This window comes from Chelmon rostratus, chromosome 12 (genome assembly GCF_017976325.1).
Source record: "Chelmon rostratus isolate fCheRos1 chromosome 12, fCheRos1.pri, whole genome shotgun sequence".
In the NCBI taxonomy this organism is placed as follows: domain Eukaryota; kingdom Metazoa; phylum Chordata; class Actinopteri; order Chaetodontiformes; family Chaetodontidae; genus Chelmon; species Chelmon rostratus.
In genome coordinates this window covers 16,826,992-16,841,548 of record NC_055669.1, presented here as the reverse complement: position 1 = coordinate 16,841,548, position 14,557 = coordinate 16,826,992, and the positions used below count along the sequence as shown (strand labels likewise).

General features: G+C 38.6%; 2 protein-coding genes across 2 annotated transcripts; both read right to left on the bottom strand.

The window, feature by feature from the left end:
* ccdc13 (coiled-coil domain containing 13) lies at positions 1-4,939 on the bottom strand. Its single transcript, XM_041949879.1, has 13 exons — positions 4,758-4,939; positions 4,425-4,567; positions 4,206-4,348; positions 3,958-4,041; positions 3,755-3,868; positions 3,559-3,668; positions 3,019-3,175; positions 2,756-2,932; positions 1,871-2,059; positions 1,600-1,700; positions 1,248-1,310; positions 1,009-1,140; positions 1-115 (listed from the first exon to the last, which is right to left on the bottom strand). Exons 1-13 carry the CDS (start codon positions 4,937-4,939, stop codon positions 1-3), a joined length of 1,710 nt encoding a protein of 569 aa, XP_041805813.1.
* Positions 4,940-7,132: 2,193 nt separating this feature from the next.
* higd1a (HIG1 hypoxia inducible domain family, member 1A) lies at positions 7,133-9,474 on the bottom strand. Its single transcript, XM_041949497.1, has 4 exons — positions 9,334-9,474; positions 8,753-8,827; positions 8,429-8,563; positions 7,133-8,266 (listed from the first exon to the last, which is right to left on the bottom strand). Exons 2-4 carry the CDS (start codon positions 8,820-8,822, stop codon positions 8,193-8,195), a joined length of 279 nt encoding a protein of 92 aa, XP_041805431.1. The 5' UTR covers positions 8,823-8,827; positions 9,334-9,474; the 3' UTR covers positions 7,133-8,192.
* Positions 9,475-14,557: the final 5,083 nt, after the last annotated feature.

Here is a 14,557-nt window from a genome sequence, read left to right as displayed (position 1 = left end):
TCACTGTGAACCCAAGTTTGTCTTCTCCAGCTGTTGTTTCAGGGTTGCCACCCTGTGGCGTTCCTCCCAGTACTTCTGTTCTGCCTCCAAAAATTTCTGATTCATCTCTTTCTCTCTGGAAGATTTAAGCAAATGTGTTAAACATAATGCCATTCCTCTTGGTGGTGACAGTAAACATGGAACTATGAATCTTCAGGCAGACATAGATACATTTACTTATTGATTTATTAGTAAAGTTGGTAAATATTGAATCGACTATATGATTTTTTATAATTATTTATTAATGACAGAACACATTTTAAGGTTTAGTAATGCAATGTAATGTGATTCTAATGAATGAAAAGGTAAAAAGTTAAGCTGCTTTGGTTCGACCTGTGCTACATGTGACACTTTTAGCAAAATATTCTAATACTGACTTTAGCCTGAAGGTTGTCCAAGAAACTGTAAAACTTTTGGTTTCAGAGCCAAAAGATTCAATAAATAAAATGAACTCCAGAAGACGTCATGGAAACTGTAATGCTTTGCAGTGCTCAGAAAGCAATAAGTGCCATGGCCTTTAAATGGGCACTCACTATGGTCTACTAATTAATAGACTATTGCAGTGGTGTAGTGTTGCAACATTCCCTCACCCCTTAATAGAAAACATTATTTTTTATTCTTGTGCACGAAAATATCAATATTGCAAATTAAAAATAAAATCTGAAAAATAACATTTCAGAGATTTTAAGTGAATCATTGAACTGATGCAGAACTGCATACAAACTCTCAGGATACTGCCACCTCTGGGGCTAGCATGCTGTTATGCGCTGTGTCTGACATTTCATTATATTACCCTTTATTGCAATTATTATCATATTAATCTTTGAGTTAGACAGGCTAGCACTGGTATTGACTGACTATTGATTTTTAGATCTATGTTTCTCCAAGATATGTATTTTTACAAACATCATGTACCGCTGATTTGAAGAGCAATAAAGTGAAAAAAAACCTGTCTACAGTATATATTACTTTGTCTGTAAGACGTTCACCGGCTCAAGCAGTCTGTCCTTCTCCACGCGGAGTATTCTGTATTCATTAGAGCGGGTCATCAGTGTGCTTACATCAGCTGAACACTGTGGACATTTTGAAGAATTTGGACTGCTGACAACAAAAAGTATAGAACATTAAAACATCACTTTTGCTGTTAATTTGCGTCACAGTGCTACTGTACATAAATTGACAAGTAACATCACAGTATGTCCACTTACTTGAATTCTATACTACTTCCCACAGCAGGCAGCACCAGTTTGTGACCAAATTTAGAAACAGAGCTGGGAAAAAGCAGTTGACAGACAGGCATATTGACTGAAAGTCCCAACAGAATACACTGACAAAGGTGTAAGGCATCAAACAAAATCAATAGCCTGATTAGAGAAGTCTAACATTAGCCACAGTGAATTATGAACCCATATATTGCTAAACCAAATGTCTGTAACAGCAGAGGAGATGCACATACAACATCAACAGTCTTAATGACAGTCAGCAACAAATTCCATTAAAGTAAACTGACTCTACCATTCTCCATTGATCATTCAGCATGATTACTATTAGCACACATACCCTGAAGATGCTATTCTCTTGTTAATGTCTCCCTCTTCAGGGGGAGATTTTGAACTGCACACTGTTGTAATGAGGTTGGACTGTCTTTCTACGTCTTCTTCCTGCAACAGATGTATACATGTAAAGATGGCCAAGCATTAAATGTGAATAACCAAGCATTTGAAAAAATGTTTTGACTCAATTTTGTGCTGTCAGCCAAGCACGAAATTGTTTTTTTCTGAGGTGAGTTTAGATGTCGTTTCCATGATTTTGCTGTCTCTGTTTTGATTACCTTGACAGAGAGCTGCTGGATTTGCTCTTCCAGTTCTTTGATCTTGGCCTTAAGCTTCTGGATGAGAGTGCTGTGCTCGGAAGTCTCACTGCTCAGCTGTTGTCTCAGGCTCTGCTGCGTCTCCTTGCTCTGTGCCTTCTGCTGTTGACTGAGCTGTCGAAGCACCTCCTGCATCTGCGTCTGCTGCTTCTGCCAGAGGTAGAAGGGATGATTATGTAGTAAAGTATGGTCCTATCACAGAGGAGTCCTCTGTCTGCAGCCTGTGCCTTATTTTAACTCCCTGATTGTTTATTTTGTGGAGAATTTGCTGCTAAAACCACAACTCGACATATGGGCTTTGCTAATGTGACACACTCAACCATACTTAACTCACGAACAGAGCTACAACATTAAATGTATTCCTGCTGTCACAAAAAAAAAAACTCCAGTTCATAGCTATCCTTGCTGAAAGAAATTTTCCACATTATAACTGAAAATGTAGTCAAACATGCTCTATAGCATCTCCCAATACCTACTGTAAAACTGATAAAAACACGTTGTGTGTGTGTGTACACTAGGGGCACAGCGTGGTATGAAAAATGACAGTTATCAGATCATATATCATGTACATTTGTTGATCTACAGTATTGAATTCCACCAAGTTAGTGTTATAAAAAAAAAATTTAATAGTGTTTGCGCAAACAAAAAAAATCCCTTCTCTTTTCATTCTTTCAAGGGTCATTGTAACTGATATTAACTGTGTAATGCCATATACTGTGAAACTGCTAGACATTTATCGTACCATGAAAATCTCATGCCACTACAACCTGACTATACACAGACAATGAAAGAACAAACACCAAGTATATAAATATAATCAGATATTTTCCCTGATCTAATCCTTACCAGCAGAGCGTCCACAAGCTCATCATCATGTTTACCCTTCTCCAGGAGGGTGGAGATCTGAACCTTTAGAGTTTTCATTTCGGCAGACAGAGATTTGTTCCTGGCCTTAGAGGCTTCCAACTTTTTCTTCATATCCTCGTGGTCTTTCAGCAGGGCCTCGTAGTCCACTAAGATCCTCTTTGTGAGTGTGGAGGGAGAGAAGGGCCTTGGAACACTAGCAGTTATATTTCAATTCATTTACAGTTACCTTACAGCATACGCACCTCAAATGCCTCCCTCTTCTCCTTCTCGATGGAGCGGATGTAGCTGAGGTTCCTTTCTTGAGGAGGGGTTCTCTGAAGGACCCCCACACCCAGAAACTCTTCCTCTACACTCAGGACACTCTGCTGTCTATGCTGGTTCAGTTGCCGCTCAAGGTCCTGCATGCTGCAATAATCAGGACTCATAAAATATCAATAAGAAAAACTAAAACAGATAAACGCTAGAATAAACAAGGTAAAAAAGAGGTAAAGACAAATAAATAAATAAACATTGCTTCTGTAGCATCGGTGCAATGTTGCTGTTCATCTGAATAATTGCTGCTGGGACAAAGCTATTCTTATACCACTTTGTTCTACACCTTGGGACTAAAAACCTCGATCCAGAAGGAAGTCAACGTTGTTTCAAATCGATGCTGGGTTAAGCTGTTAACTTATCAGCCAGACCATTTTACGATTTTACAATTCCGTTTTTAACTCTGTAAAGAACTTTCTAAGTTTAATGTGAGAATGGCATTATGACTCAAATTGTAATGTCGTTTTTGGCTTACCCTTGTCTGAAGAACCAGTATCTGCTGAGACCGACCTCTAAAGCTGCCTGGGCAGCTTAGCAACTGCTGAAGGTTGACCTCCTCTCCAACCTCACTGATCAGAACCTATTTATTTAATCATAGGAATATGTGACTTCTTCTTGAGCAGATAGACTTCAGGTAAGATAAATTTAAAAAAAAAACAATATTACCTTCTGAGCTACTTTCAACTCCTGTTTGACAGATTGAACCTGGTTGCGATACTCTGTCACTTTCAGCTGGGCAGCAGCTAATTTTTCCTGCAGTGATTTCACCATTGGATTTTCCTGTTTTTTGTGAACAAATGATAGATGATTCAAAATGGGTTGCAATCATCAAAGTTAGAATGACCTAAAAATTCCCTCATGGTGAATACCTCACAGCCTTCAGATGACCTCTTATCCTGTGACTTTGTATCTATCTTTTGCCCAGGTGGAGAGTGCACCAAAGCAGCCTGCAGCTATAGCAAGGAGCATAACATTACAATTATTTATTTACTCCCTAAATTGTTGCACAAATAACATTAAAGACAACATTTCTTTGTTTAGTTCAAACAAATTGTAAACAGCTGTATCCAGCCAACAAATCAAATGAAATGATACAACAAACAAAAAACTTTGTTACCTCTTTCTCAAGCTCTTTGATTCTGTTGCTGTTTTGCTTGGATTTAATCTTTTCTCGCTCAATTTCAGCAGTTAGCTCTCTATTCTTCTTGGACAGCTCGACGATCTTGGTGGCTGCTACATCCCCTGCCAAGCCTGATGTGCCTAAACATGCATGAGTCATGAGGAAGCTGTTTTGTATCTGTAGCAAATAAAGCAAAATAAGTGGAAATTGTGGCACCTGCTAAAACCAGTCGCTCTTCTTCTCTCTTTCTCTTCAGGTGTTTAATCTCAAAATCCTTTTCACTCAGAAGTTTGAAAAGGCGACCATTTTCATCCTTAAGCTCCCTCAGCTGGTCCAGCAAGTTCTCATCCTGTGGCAGTCTATGGGGAGGTTATTGAAATAAACAATAAATATATGAAAGAGAGCAATTACAAGTTATGAACATGCTTCTTCATATCGATTAAAAAAATTAAAAATTATAATGTGTGTTTTTTCTTTCAAAACTATTGGCACTGAGGAAAACAACCTTGGTTAACGTTTAACATTTATTTCAGCCTCTGCAAGACTCACCTGCCTTCGAGATTGTCTGCCTGAATACCTTGCTTAGATAGATCCAAATCATCCTGGGCAACACAGACGTTAAGCTTATCCGGTTCTTTCTCCTTTTTTCTATCCAGTTTTCTTTTCTCCTGCTGTTTTTGTAGCGCTTCGAACTGAAGGCGCAGATCGTTCAGTTCATCATCATGCTCCATGACCTATGATGGAGAAAATAATCAATTTATAAAGACAGGAAATGATCGTGGAAATCAATATTGTGACTAAAAACTGTGAGGGAATTCGATTATACTGTATCAATATCTTAGAACTTGGATATACATTTCCTTCATTTGGACTTGAAGGTTGCAACGCAGCAAAGTTTGTAGCACTTGGTTGTTATCTGCAATCACTTGCCTAAATAAACGCCCTAAATTTGTGTTCATCCTGTGAAAGTAGCAGCAAAACAAGAGTCCCTCAAACACCCTGAAACTGACTAATCCGGTCTTGTTAGCAAAAAAAAAGCAGCGTTAGCTAGGTAACGTAACGAGATAACATGATGTTTATGGTAGTTTAAGCGAACGCAAATGCTAAAACTTTAACCTTTGTCTTCCAAATCCTCACTAAGTGGCTGCACGATAAAAGTTGAATGAAAAGACAATAGCTCACCTGTCATTTATTCAAGTGCCTCACTTCTAAACAAGTCACAGGCTGTTTTGCACTTGCAGGCAACAGCATTTTGTATGGTAAGTGAAGAATCTGTATCCATAGCAACGGCACTCGAGACATGACAAGGTCTCGCGGGAGCAAGAATGGAGTCATCACGGGAACGCGAGGTCGCTAACTGCTTGATGGTTCAAGAGCTTTTCTTGGCAAGACCCGCCATACTTTGCCGTTGATTGGCTTACCATGATATTTTACTCTAATTTTAACCAATCGTACTCCTCATATCTCAACGAAGCCAACCCAACCAAAGACGACAACCAATCAGAAGCAGAGTAGGGCGGGACTTGGCGAATGAAGAGTGGTAAGGAGATAAATTAGAATGGTTAACTGTAAGAGAATCTCTGGACTGAAGAAGAAGAAGACAGGAATTATTCCTTATTATTTGAATAAATCAATGTTGCCCAGTTGTTCCCACGTGCTGACACCTTCGGGTCTGCTCTTGTTTTATTAGTAGTTTCGAGAAATCTTGACATTGCAGTGGAAAAAATTTTATCACAAAAATCTCAGCGAAGGAGACATTTGTTTAGCAGGTGAGCAGGTCACTACACGGCAAAACAAGTGTTCAAATACTTGCTAAGACCCAGTGGTAAATTGTGAGTAATAGTATTAATCCTAAGGAAATTAGAAAACTATAGTCATTGTGTTATATCCTTCATGACCACAAGGGGGTGAGATACGCTATAAAGCAGCTTTGTAGAACTGCCAAAGGTTATCAGTGAGGGGAGTGCTCAGCATATGATGCTTAGTCTCCAAACCAAATGAGCACATACACAATAGCACATTTATTTTATTATGTGAGGTTGGACGATAGTGGCTCTAGGAACGTCTACTCCATGTTCATAACACTCATCCATATATGTTCTTAGTTATGACGCACTACAGAAACAGAAAAGTTAAATACTATTTCTTATCCAAAAGCAAATCCCACAGGCTTAACAGGTACCTCTGTCATGCCTCGACACAGGTTTGGAGGTAAGGGACAACTTCAATGATGCTGAAAAAACTGTGCACGAAAGTGATGAAGGCTACAGGGTTAGCATAGTGCACAGAGTGGCCTGATGCAGTTGCATAACATTTACTGGATATCAGGTAGACTCATTGTTCTCTTTAGTGTGAGTAATACTCACCATTGCGGTAGTTCCAAAGTCACAATGACGTCGCATTTTAGAGCATCTTGCTAATTTAATGTAATGCATTTCCTGTTCAGATTGGATCACAGGGTGCGGCAGCACACAGCAGGGTTGTTTGATGGGAGGGGTAGGGTAATGTTCAAAAATCAACTGGTGCACGATCAAGTGAGCACTCGACAACAGGAGTTACAAGTAAGAAAGTCCGACCAAACATAGAATGACATAATTTGTAATAAACTGCACGCTTAATTGCCAGTATGATAATGCAGTCCTCAGTGAATCCTATCATCATGAATGTTTTAGTGTTCACTTTTTTGTTACAACTGTTTGAGAGACTTACTTAAGGGCCACTTTGGAAGCTTAAATAGTATTGTTTTATTCTGAGCTGTCTCTCCATCACAGACTAAACAGCTGACTATTAAAACATACAAAGACTGCATTAGTTTTAGCTTGGTGTACATGATAAACTGAGTATATGTTCGCTTCTGTTACAAATAAGTAAAACAGTAAAAACACATTTTCAGTGACACTGGGGGTCTTCAAAACACAACAACATAACATAACAAGACTGGTCATTTTTATTTGCAGATTACCAAAAAAATAACTTTTTGTATTTGTACATTGTATTTGTACACAACATCAAACACAACTTTGTGAATAACTTAAAAGGCATCTATTTATGCATATCACCAAATTGGCTATACGAATATATTTTACAAGTTACTGCAAAGTCTGTAGGTGTACCTCAGCTAATTTAGCTCGTGTGTCTCATGAAGCTGCTAAAGTGAAATATTGGACACCTGTGTTTTATAACCGAACGCTAAAAATATGGGGGGAAAAAACCCTTTAAATCAATCCGTATGGGGCCGCTGAGCGAAGAGACTTTTATGGTTTTTGTGCCTTTTCTGATTTACGTGTGAATGATTTATACATTTCTTTTTTAGGATAATCTGATACTGTGTTGAGTCAAAACCATTTGTCTCCTTGTTGGTAAATATTTTGAAAGCACGGGCCTTGTCTGTAGACCAGGTGTCAAAGCCTTCCATAACATGCCCTAATGCACTGGGATGCCCATTTTACAAAAAACTGGGCTAAGGTGCAAGCATTTTCAATTTGGCAAGTGTACATTTGTACATGAAAGAATACAACTGTATGAGACAATAAAACAACAACAACAACAACAACAAAAAGGACAGGGTACCTGCCATTGGTGGTTATTTTTAAAATCTAGGCTTAGCCTAGTCATACTGTTTTTAACTGATTTGCTAAATCTTCTAGTTTTTGATAATTCACTCACACATCATTCAAAACTCTGTCAGTAATGTTCACACAGATATCAAACCAGCTGGATTTAAAACTGCAAACACACCAGTGTTAAGACAGCTGAGATCAATACATCTCCTTCTCAATCCAGAAGTGACAGCCTGACTCTCAGGTATACTATTTAGAGGACAGGAAGCATGATCAATAACTTACGACTATTTACAGTGGAGGTGAGGTGCAGAAGTGATGCGTGCATACAAAAATGATGACACATCTCTAAAAATAAACGTTCTACACACCTTAATATGAGGTAATATTAAGGGACATAAAACATCAGTGTAAGAGTCCATGTTCACTTCTGTTGCATTGCTTTCTGTTCCTCTCTGGGTTTTACAATGTAGTCTTTGTACATTGAATATAGGACCCCTAAAAACAAAGAAACAGAGGCATACGTTACATGACGGCCTTTATACCTACTTAAAAATGACAGCTAGAATGAAAGAAAAGAGCAGACTTTATCGCTGACAAGTAAAAATGGTCATCATGTGTTGAATTCTAATCAGAAATGCGACACTTCCAGCTACATACCGACAGTCATGGCTCCAACCACAAAGCCTTGGGCAGCTACACGCATGTGGATCAGGTGAACCGACATTTTTGTATCTCCCCGACTTTTCATCTTCAGCAGTCTGTATCCAACGATGGCAAAGAATCCAGCCATTCCTGCAATCAGCAAAAAGGCAGGTCAATTTACATAGATGGTTGCTACAATATAGTAGGTGTAATAACTGTTTAGCCAGAAAGCGTCTAAACAGTTTCACACACAAACAACTCTGTCAACTTTTTAGTGTTTAATTCAGTGCAAGGTCATTTAATTGTCTTTGTGTCATGATGTAAGCAAGATGTACTCACCCACTGGGACAAATGGATTCTCCTTTGCTTTTCGCAGGAACTTGGACTCACTCTCATCATAAGTAGACATCTTGTCTAAATAGGAAAGAAAAGGGAAATTAGATCTTAGAGCAAGTTATATAGCAAGCCAGCTCATTCATCTCAGGTGGGATCCATATTTCACGTTAATTACTTACTAAAAAACTAAAAGGAAGAGGGGGAAAGAGACACTTGTGGATAAGCTTGAAGTTTTAGCCAACGAAATGCTGATCAATGCTGATTAAATTCGTACCCCGAGCTGGTTTGGACCTCGCTGGTCAGAGCAGAATGACACATGACCTGCTCAGAGGTTATACATGAAGGGCAGCAGGAAGACGCATCAGTTTATGGGCCTAAATAAAACTATACTGCACAGCGTGAGACACATCAACCATCGTCCAATGCCAAGTTAGAATCTTTTGAAGTGGCTTTCATTTTGGTCAAAGGCCACATAGCACAAACCGCCCCAAGGGAATGAAATAAAACAATCGAGAGCGAGGATTGCAGTTTTACCAACACATAAGACCCCAATTACGCCATAAAAGTCTGGACTGAATTCTTACCTGTTTGAGGTGTGTCTGGGGCTGTTTGAATCGCCTGTAGTGAAACTATCCGGAGACGTTTTGTGAATCTTTCAAACCTAGGTCGCACGTACCGTGTGGAGGAAGTCAGGAGCCGGCTACGTGATGTAACAACCCCCGCACGCAGGTCCGACGTCACCAGGATATCAGGCCTGTGCTGCGTTCATGACGCAGGACAAAATGGGAAACACAGGACGCGCTTGGAGACGTTTTCAGCTTCATAACTTTCAAGATTCGAGATTCTTTATTATCATTGAGCCTGACATATCAATGAAATTTTCATTGCAACCCCCATGTTAGAAACAAGTTAATAACACTTTTGGGTGTTCTCAGTGATAACTGATAACTATGATTTTCTCAAGTTGGCTAAACGTCACATAACATTAAATAATGTCACCCTAGTCAGCACATCAAACAATAAAGTCATCACGTGCCATTGCTGTAACACGTTCTATCCATAGGCCATCACTATGATGAACAGTTAAATCATGTCAGTAACTCTGCAACAGTAAAACATTTACTTATTTGCAATTTATAAACGATATATTTACAGTGCTTTAACATACACATATCATCCATCGCTGACAAATACAGTCCTACACGCTGTCTATATAGACATGCATGCATGCATACACTGACTGTACATGACCAGCCACTTCATGTATGTTTGTACTATTTGTTAAGAAATTACAGAAACACTTGGCTTGTAAACATTATATGTTGTGGGTCATTTATCGATCTTTTACCATCTTTGTTCAGCTTTGTTGTCCTTGTCTTTAGTGATATATTTCAATCGTCCTGTAAGTTGTTCTTGGGACTGTGTGTAACACTGAGAGCAATTCAAAACCTGAGTCAGTACAGCTGATTATGTTATCGTCGGCCTCGGATGTGGCTGATGTCAAAGTGCAACAGGTTCGTGCCTTCGTGTGACTCTGCCGACGTGTCTTGAACGCAGCATCAGTTGTACAATCCCCTTGCAAAATCAAAGATGGCGAAACGAACGTGAGATATTACATCCGGCCCAATGAGCGATTAGTCTGTTTCGCAATGAGAACAAAAAAGGTTTTTTCACACTATCGACTGCTTTTTATTTCATACTATTAAAATTTTAGCTGTAAATGTCGGATTGCGTTTCCTGTCGGAGAGACAAGGGCAACTAACACCGCTTTAATAGTCCTGGTTCCTCCCATGAAGGACTGGATCACTCATTCTCTGGTCCGAAGTATTAACACGATAGTTCATCTTTTTTAAATACCCATCCCTACACTATTCTCCGCCTCAGTATTTTATAATCTTACGGTAAAAGTGTCACAGTATGATTTACAGTAAACGAAAGTGGCGGTGGGTGGAACTGAATCATCTTGCCTCACATGTTGCTCCCTGGGATGATGTAACAGTGGGACCATGTCATGGGGGCTCGTGGCTGCACGTTTCTGCAACGTGCTGGATCCGGCACGGAACAGTGTGTCAAACAAACTTCTCACAGATCTTTCGGTATATGACCCACTTTCAACTTTGACTTTGACTAATACATTTGTTTAATAGTTCCATTAGCAACTGCTGACTTTACATTATTATTATTATTATTATTATTATTATTATTATTATTATTATTATTATTATTATTAACACGAATGATAATAAATACATAATTGTTTCCTAATCCTGGTGTGACAGAGTCAACTGAAAGCAATGTGGCTGCTTAAAATAAACTTAAACATTCTGTAGGCCTATTTGTTTATATTGTTCATGACATAAAATCACATCTCTAACAAGCTTAAGCTGCAGGATGCATTTTTTGGTGTCTTTACTATAGCAACTTTCCATGTTTTTGCGAGAGTGTCTGCACTGTGTTCAGCCTTCTTGTGAACAGAAATCAAAGACAGCTTTGAAGCCCTAATGATCCTGTGGCTTTTCCTCTATGCAATTAGTTGCCACTTACCATGCACCAGGCCCTGCTGTACACTGCAGATTAAAGCAGAGAGATAAAAGAAGAAGTTCTGCAAACAGCCACCACTTATCTTCTAGCCACCCTTTAAGAACATCATTCAGTATACACATTTTATATTTATGTCCATTTTGTTGTGTAGTGTTATGTGGTGTCATATACTGTTATACTGTTCTCTCTGCTGATCCAACCTGTATGTTTCACACAGTAAGTCAAAGCGCTGCAGGCACGTTGTGAGGAAAGAAAACATCTCCACCCAGTGGTCAGTCTGTGAATCAGGAGTGAGTTGAGATGGTAGTTGTTGAAAACATACCTGTGAATATTCTCATTCATCCAGGTCATTGTAAGCTTTAGGGCATTCAATCGTTCGCAACTGGACCTCGTCAGTTTGTCTTAGAAGACGTTTCGCCTCTCATCCGAGCAGGCTTCATCAGTTTGTACGCAACCAGACTAGATAGGACAGCTCTAGTCCAATGCAATGGTGTTAGGTTCAAGTATTTATCCCCTGAGTGAGACCAACCCACAAAAAACAAGAATGGTATCACTCTATTGTGAGGCAAACGATCCCCCCATTAAGGCGGGGTGGGGTGCAACCCTTTGGTGTCAACGACAGTCGTTAGCCTTGTTAGTGTCCCATTGTTGTCATTGGGAGGCTCCTGGAGCCATGTGTGAATGGCTTTGCTATTTGTTTAACAACAAGTTAAGTTGGTCTCACTCAGGGGATAAATACTTGAACCTAACACCATTGCATTGGACTAGAGCTGTCCTATCTAGTCTGGTTGCGTACGAACTGATGAAGCCTGCTCGGATGAGAGGCGAAACGTCTTCTAAGACAAACTGACGAGGTCCAGTTGCGAACGATTGAATGCCCTAAAGCATGGTAGTTGTTGAGTTTTCCAACTTACTGCAACGATGCCAAAGCAGACTGCAGAATGAAGGTAGATATTAAAATTAGTCATATAGTCATCTTCACAGTAATATCAGTTTAGTCACACATATTCCTTTTGGCATATTATTTTTGAACTAATGCATATTAATACATACTCCGTGCATGTGTGAATAAGTGTGTTTCAGCAGACTGATTCCCCACCAAATGCAGCTGGTGCCATATTTTTGGCCCCTGCTCCTCAGACGTCCTCTGCGCCTCACTAATTAGTCCTGATTTTCAAGTACCAAATTTCCCTTTTCTTGACAATCTGACCTTTTCCATCATGGCCCTCTTTTGTCTTTTTTCTCCACCTTTACAAAACCAGTGATATCACGATTAGGACAAAATGAATGTAGCTTCAATGACCTAATTAATTTGGATAAGTAGAAAAATTGGTCTCATATGATAAACAAGAACAACTGAATACATAAAAAGTGCAAATCACTAGAATCAATGCCTTTTGTGTTGAGTGACAGAGGTTGCATTCACATGATAAAGGACCATGAGAAGATGTCTTGAAGCTTCATTTACATCAGACAGCCAGACACTTTATTGCTCTTCAGAGCTAAGGGTACAAAGTTAATCTAATATATCCACAGAAAGTGTATTAAAATCTAAAAATATTTGGAAATGAGTATTTAATGGGTACCACTATGAAATTTGGTGGACCATGCAATATTTTCTTTGCATTTCTGAGTGAGAATAATATTCTCCAAACACTGTAGACTGCAAAAATGCACATTATTCCATATCTGGAGGAGTTTACTTACAATATAACTCCTACTCCCTTCTGGTTATAAAGCACAATCTCGACTGCAACGCTTTTAACCTAATGTTTAAGAGCTACATTTAAGAGCTACAAAAACCTAAATCTAAGTAAGATAAAATGCTTTAAATCAAGGCAATATATGCTTATTTGTTTTCTGACAAGATTCATCTTCTTACCAGGCAGTTTCTATGTTGGAACATTTAACTTGTTTCAGGCTTTTTGTCCTTGATTGTCTTCATTAAATATAAATTGTTGCTGAAATTGAAATCGTATTACTGGTTCTGAGTAACTTGATGCTTCAAACTAAGATAAGATAAAACTTTTTTATTCCCGCATTGGGGAAGTTCAATTGTTACAGCCAGCAAAGTATAAAAAGAGAGGGACAAAGAGAGGCATAGAAAGCTCAAGATAAAAAAGGAAACCATATATATGTTCCTTTTTGTACACAATTATAAGAATACTGTTGCCGATATTGAATTGCACATGAGCAAAATACTGTTGCCTAAAAAGATACTGAACTGTACATGAGTTGAATATGGAAGATAAATACAATGTTTGTACTATTGCACATTAGAAAAAATATACAACACAGTAAAAATGATGTCATATTGCCCAGGATGTAATGGAAATGAGCACATGTTAGCATAAATAACAGCAGTGTAAAAAAAGTAGGTTTGTGATGTTGAATCTAAACTGTGAAGTTGTTTGATCAACACTAACATCACAAAACTGCTTTGTCAAAGACAGAATTTCTTTATATCCAAGCAAATGTACTTGTTTTTAATCTGTCCGCACCACTTTAATTGTGGGGTTCTATAATAGATGTTTTTACTTGATTTTACAAATCTTAAGTAAGTGACATTTTCCTGTTCTGTTGGCAGATAATTTTTGCTTATTTTGAGTTACATGTCCCCCATTTTATTACATTTTATTGCGTTTTATTCCTTGTTTTTGAGAGCTGAGTTTTTGCAGTGTGCTTAAATACAAATCAAACACATCTTGGATAAATAAAGCTCACAAATGGGCAAGACTGTGTGGTTTCACGCACGCCGCTGCTACTTTTTGTATATTGAAATTCCAGCAGGTGGTGCCACACATCTACTTGTGCAGTCTTGCAGCAACACAGAGAAGGCAGATGACTCTCCGCTGAGCAGACTTTGGAAATAAATGACTCTTTACATTTATGATCATACACATTTTGTGAAAATGAAATATGGCAGATGTTATCTTCTGTAGCTTTTGCTGCACAATTGCACAAATATGTGCAATTCCACCGAGCAGACATTAGATTTCCGTGTGGTGTGAGCCATTTTACCACAAAATCCAAATATATATTTAATGTTGGAGATTAAACTGTGTATTTTGACCTTGAAATAGCCTGATATTATTCCACCATGTAAGAGGAAAATATGAAAATGTGTGACAAAACAATACATAAAAGAAATCCTCATATTTCCACATAGCTTTTGTTTTCCTGAAGATTTCTCTCTGCTGCCTTTGGCCATCTCAGTCTGCAGGCAGCTACAACATCTGCAACAAACATACAATATGTGTTTGCAGC

Bases quoted from the DNA above. Each gene is read 5' to 3' on its own strand.
- ccdc13 (XM_041949879.1), bottom strand. From the start codon at position 4,939: ATGGAGCATGATGATGAACTGAACGATCTGCGCCTTCAGTTCGAAGCG. The intron at 3,669-3,754 runs GTAATATTGTTT...TTAAATAAATAG, and splicing joins AGTTGAAAGTAGCTCAGAAG to GTTCTGATCAGTGAGGTTGG. The intron at 2,933-3,018 runs GTGCGTATGCTG...ACACTCACAAAG, and splicing joins AGAAGAGGGAGGCATTTGAG to AGGATCTTAGTGGACTACGA.
- higd1a (XM_041949497.1), bottom strand. From the start codon at position 8,822: ATGTCTACTTATGATGAGAGTGAGTCCAAGTTCCTGCGAAAAGCAAAG. The intron at 8,564-8,752 runs GTGAGTACATCT...TGCTGATTGCAG, and splicing joins GAATCCATTTGTCCCAGTGG to GAATGGCTGGATTCTTTGCC. The intron at 8,267-8,428 runs GTATGTAGCTGG...CTTTGTTTTTAG, and splicing joins GGTTGGAGCCATGACTGTCG to GGGTCCTATATTCAATGTAC.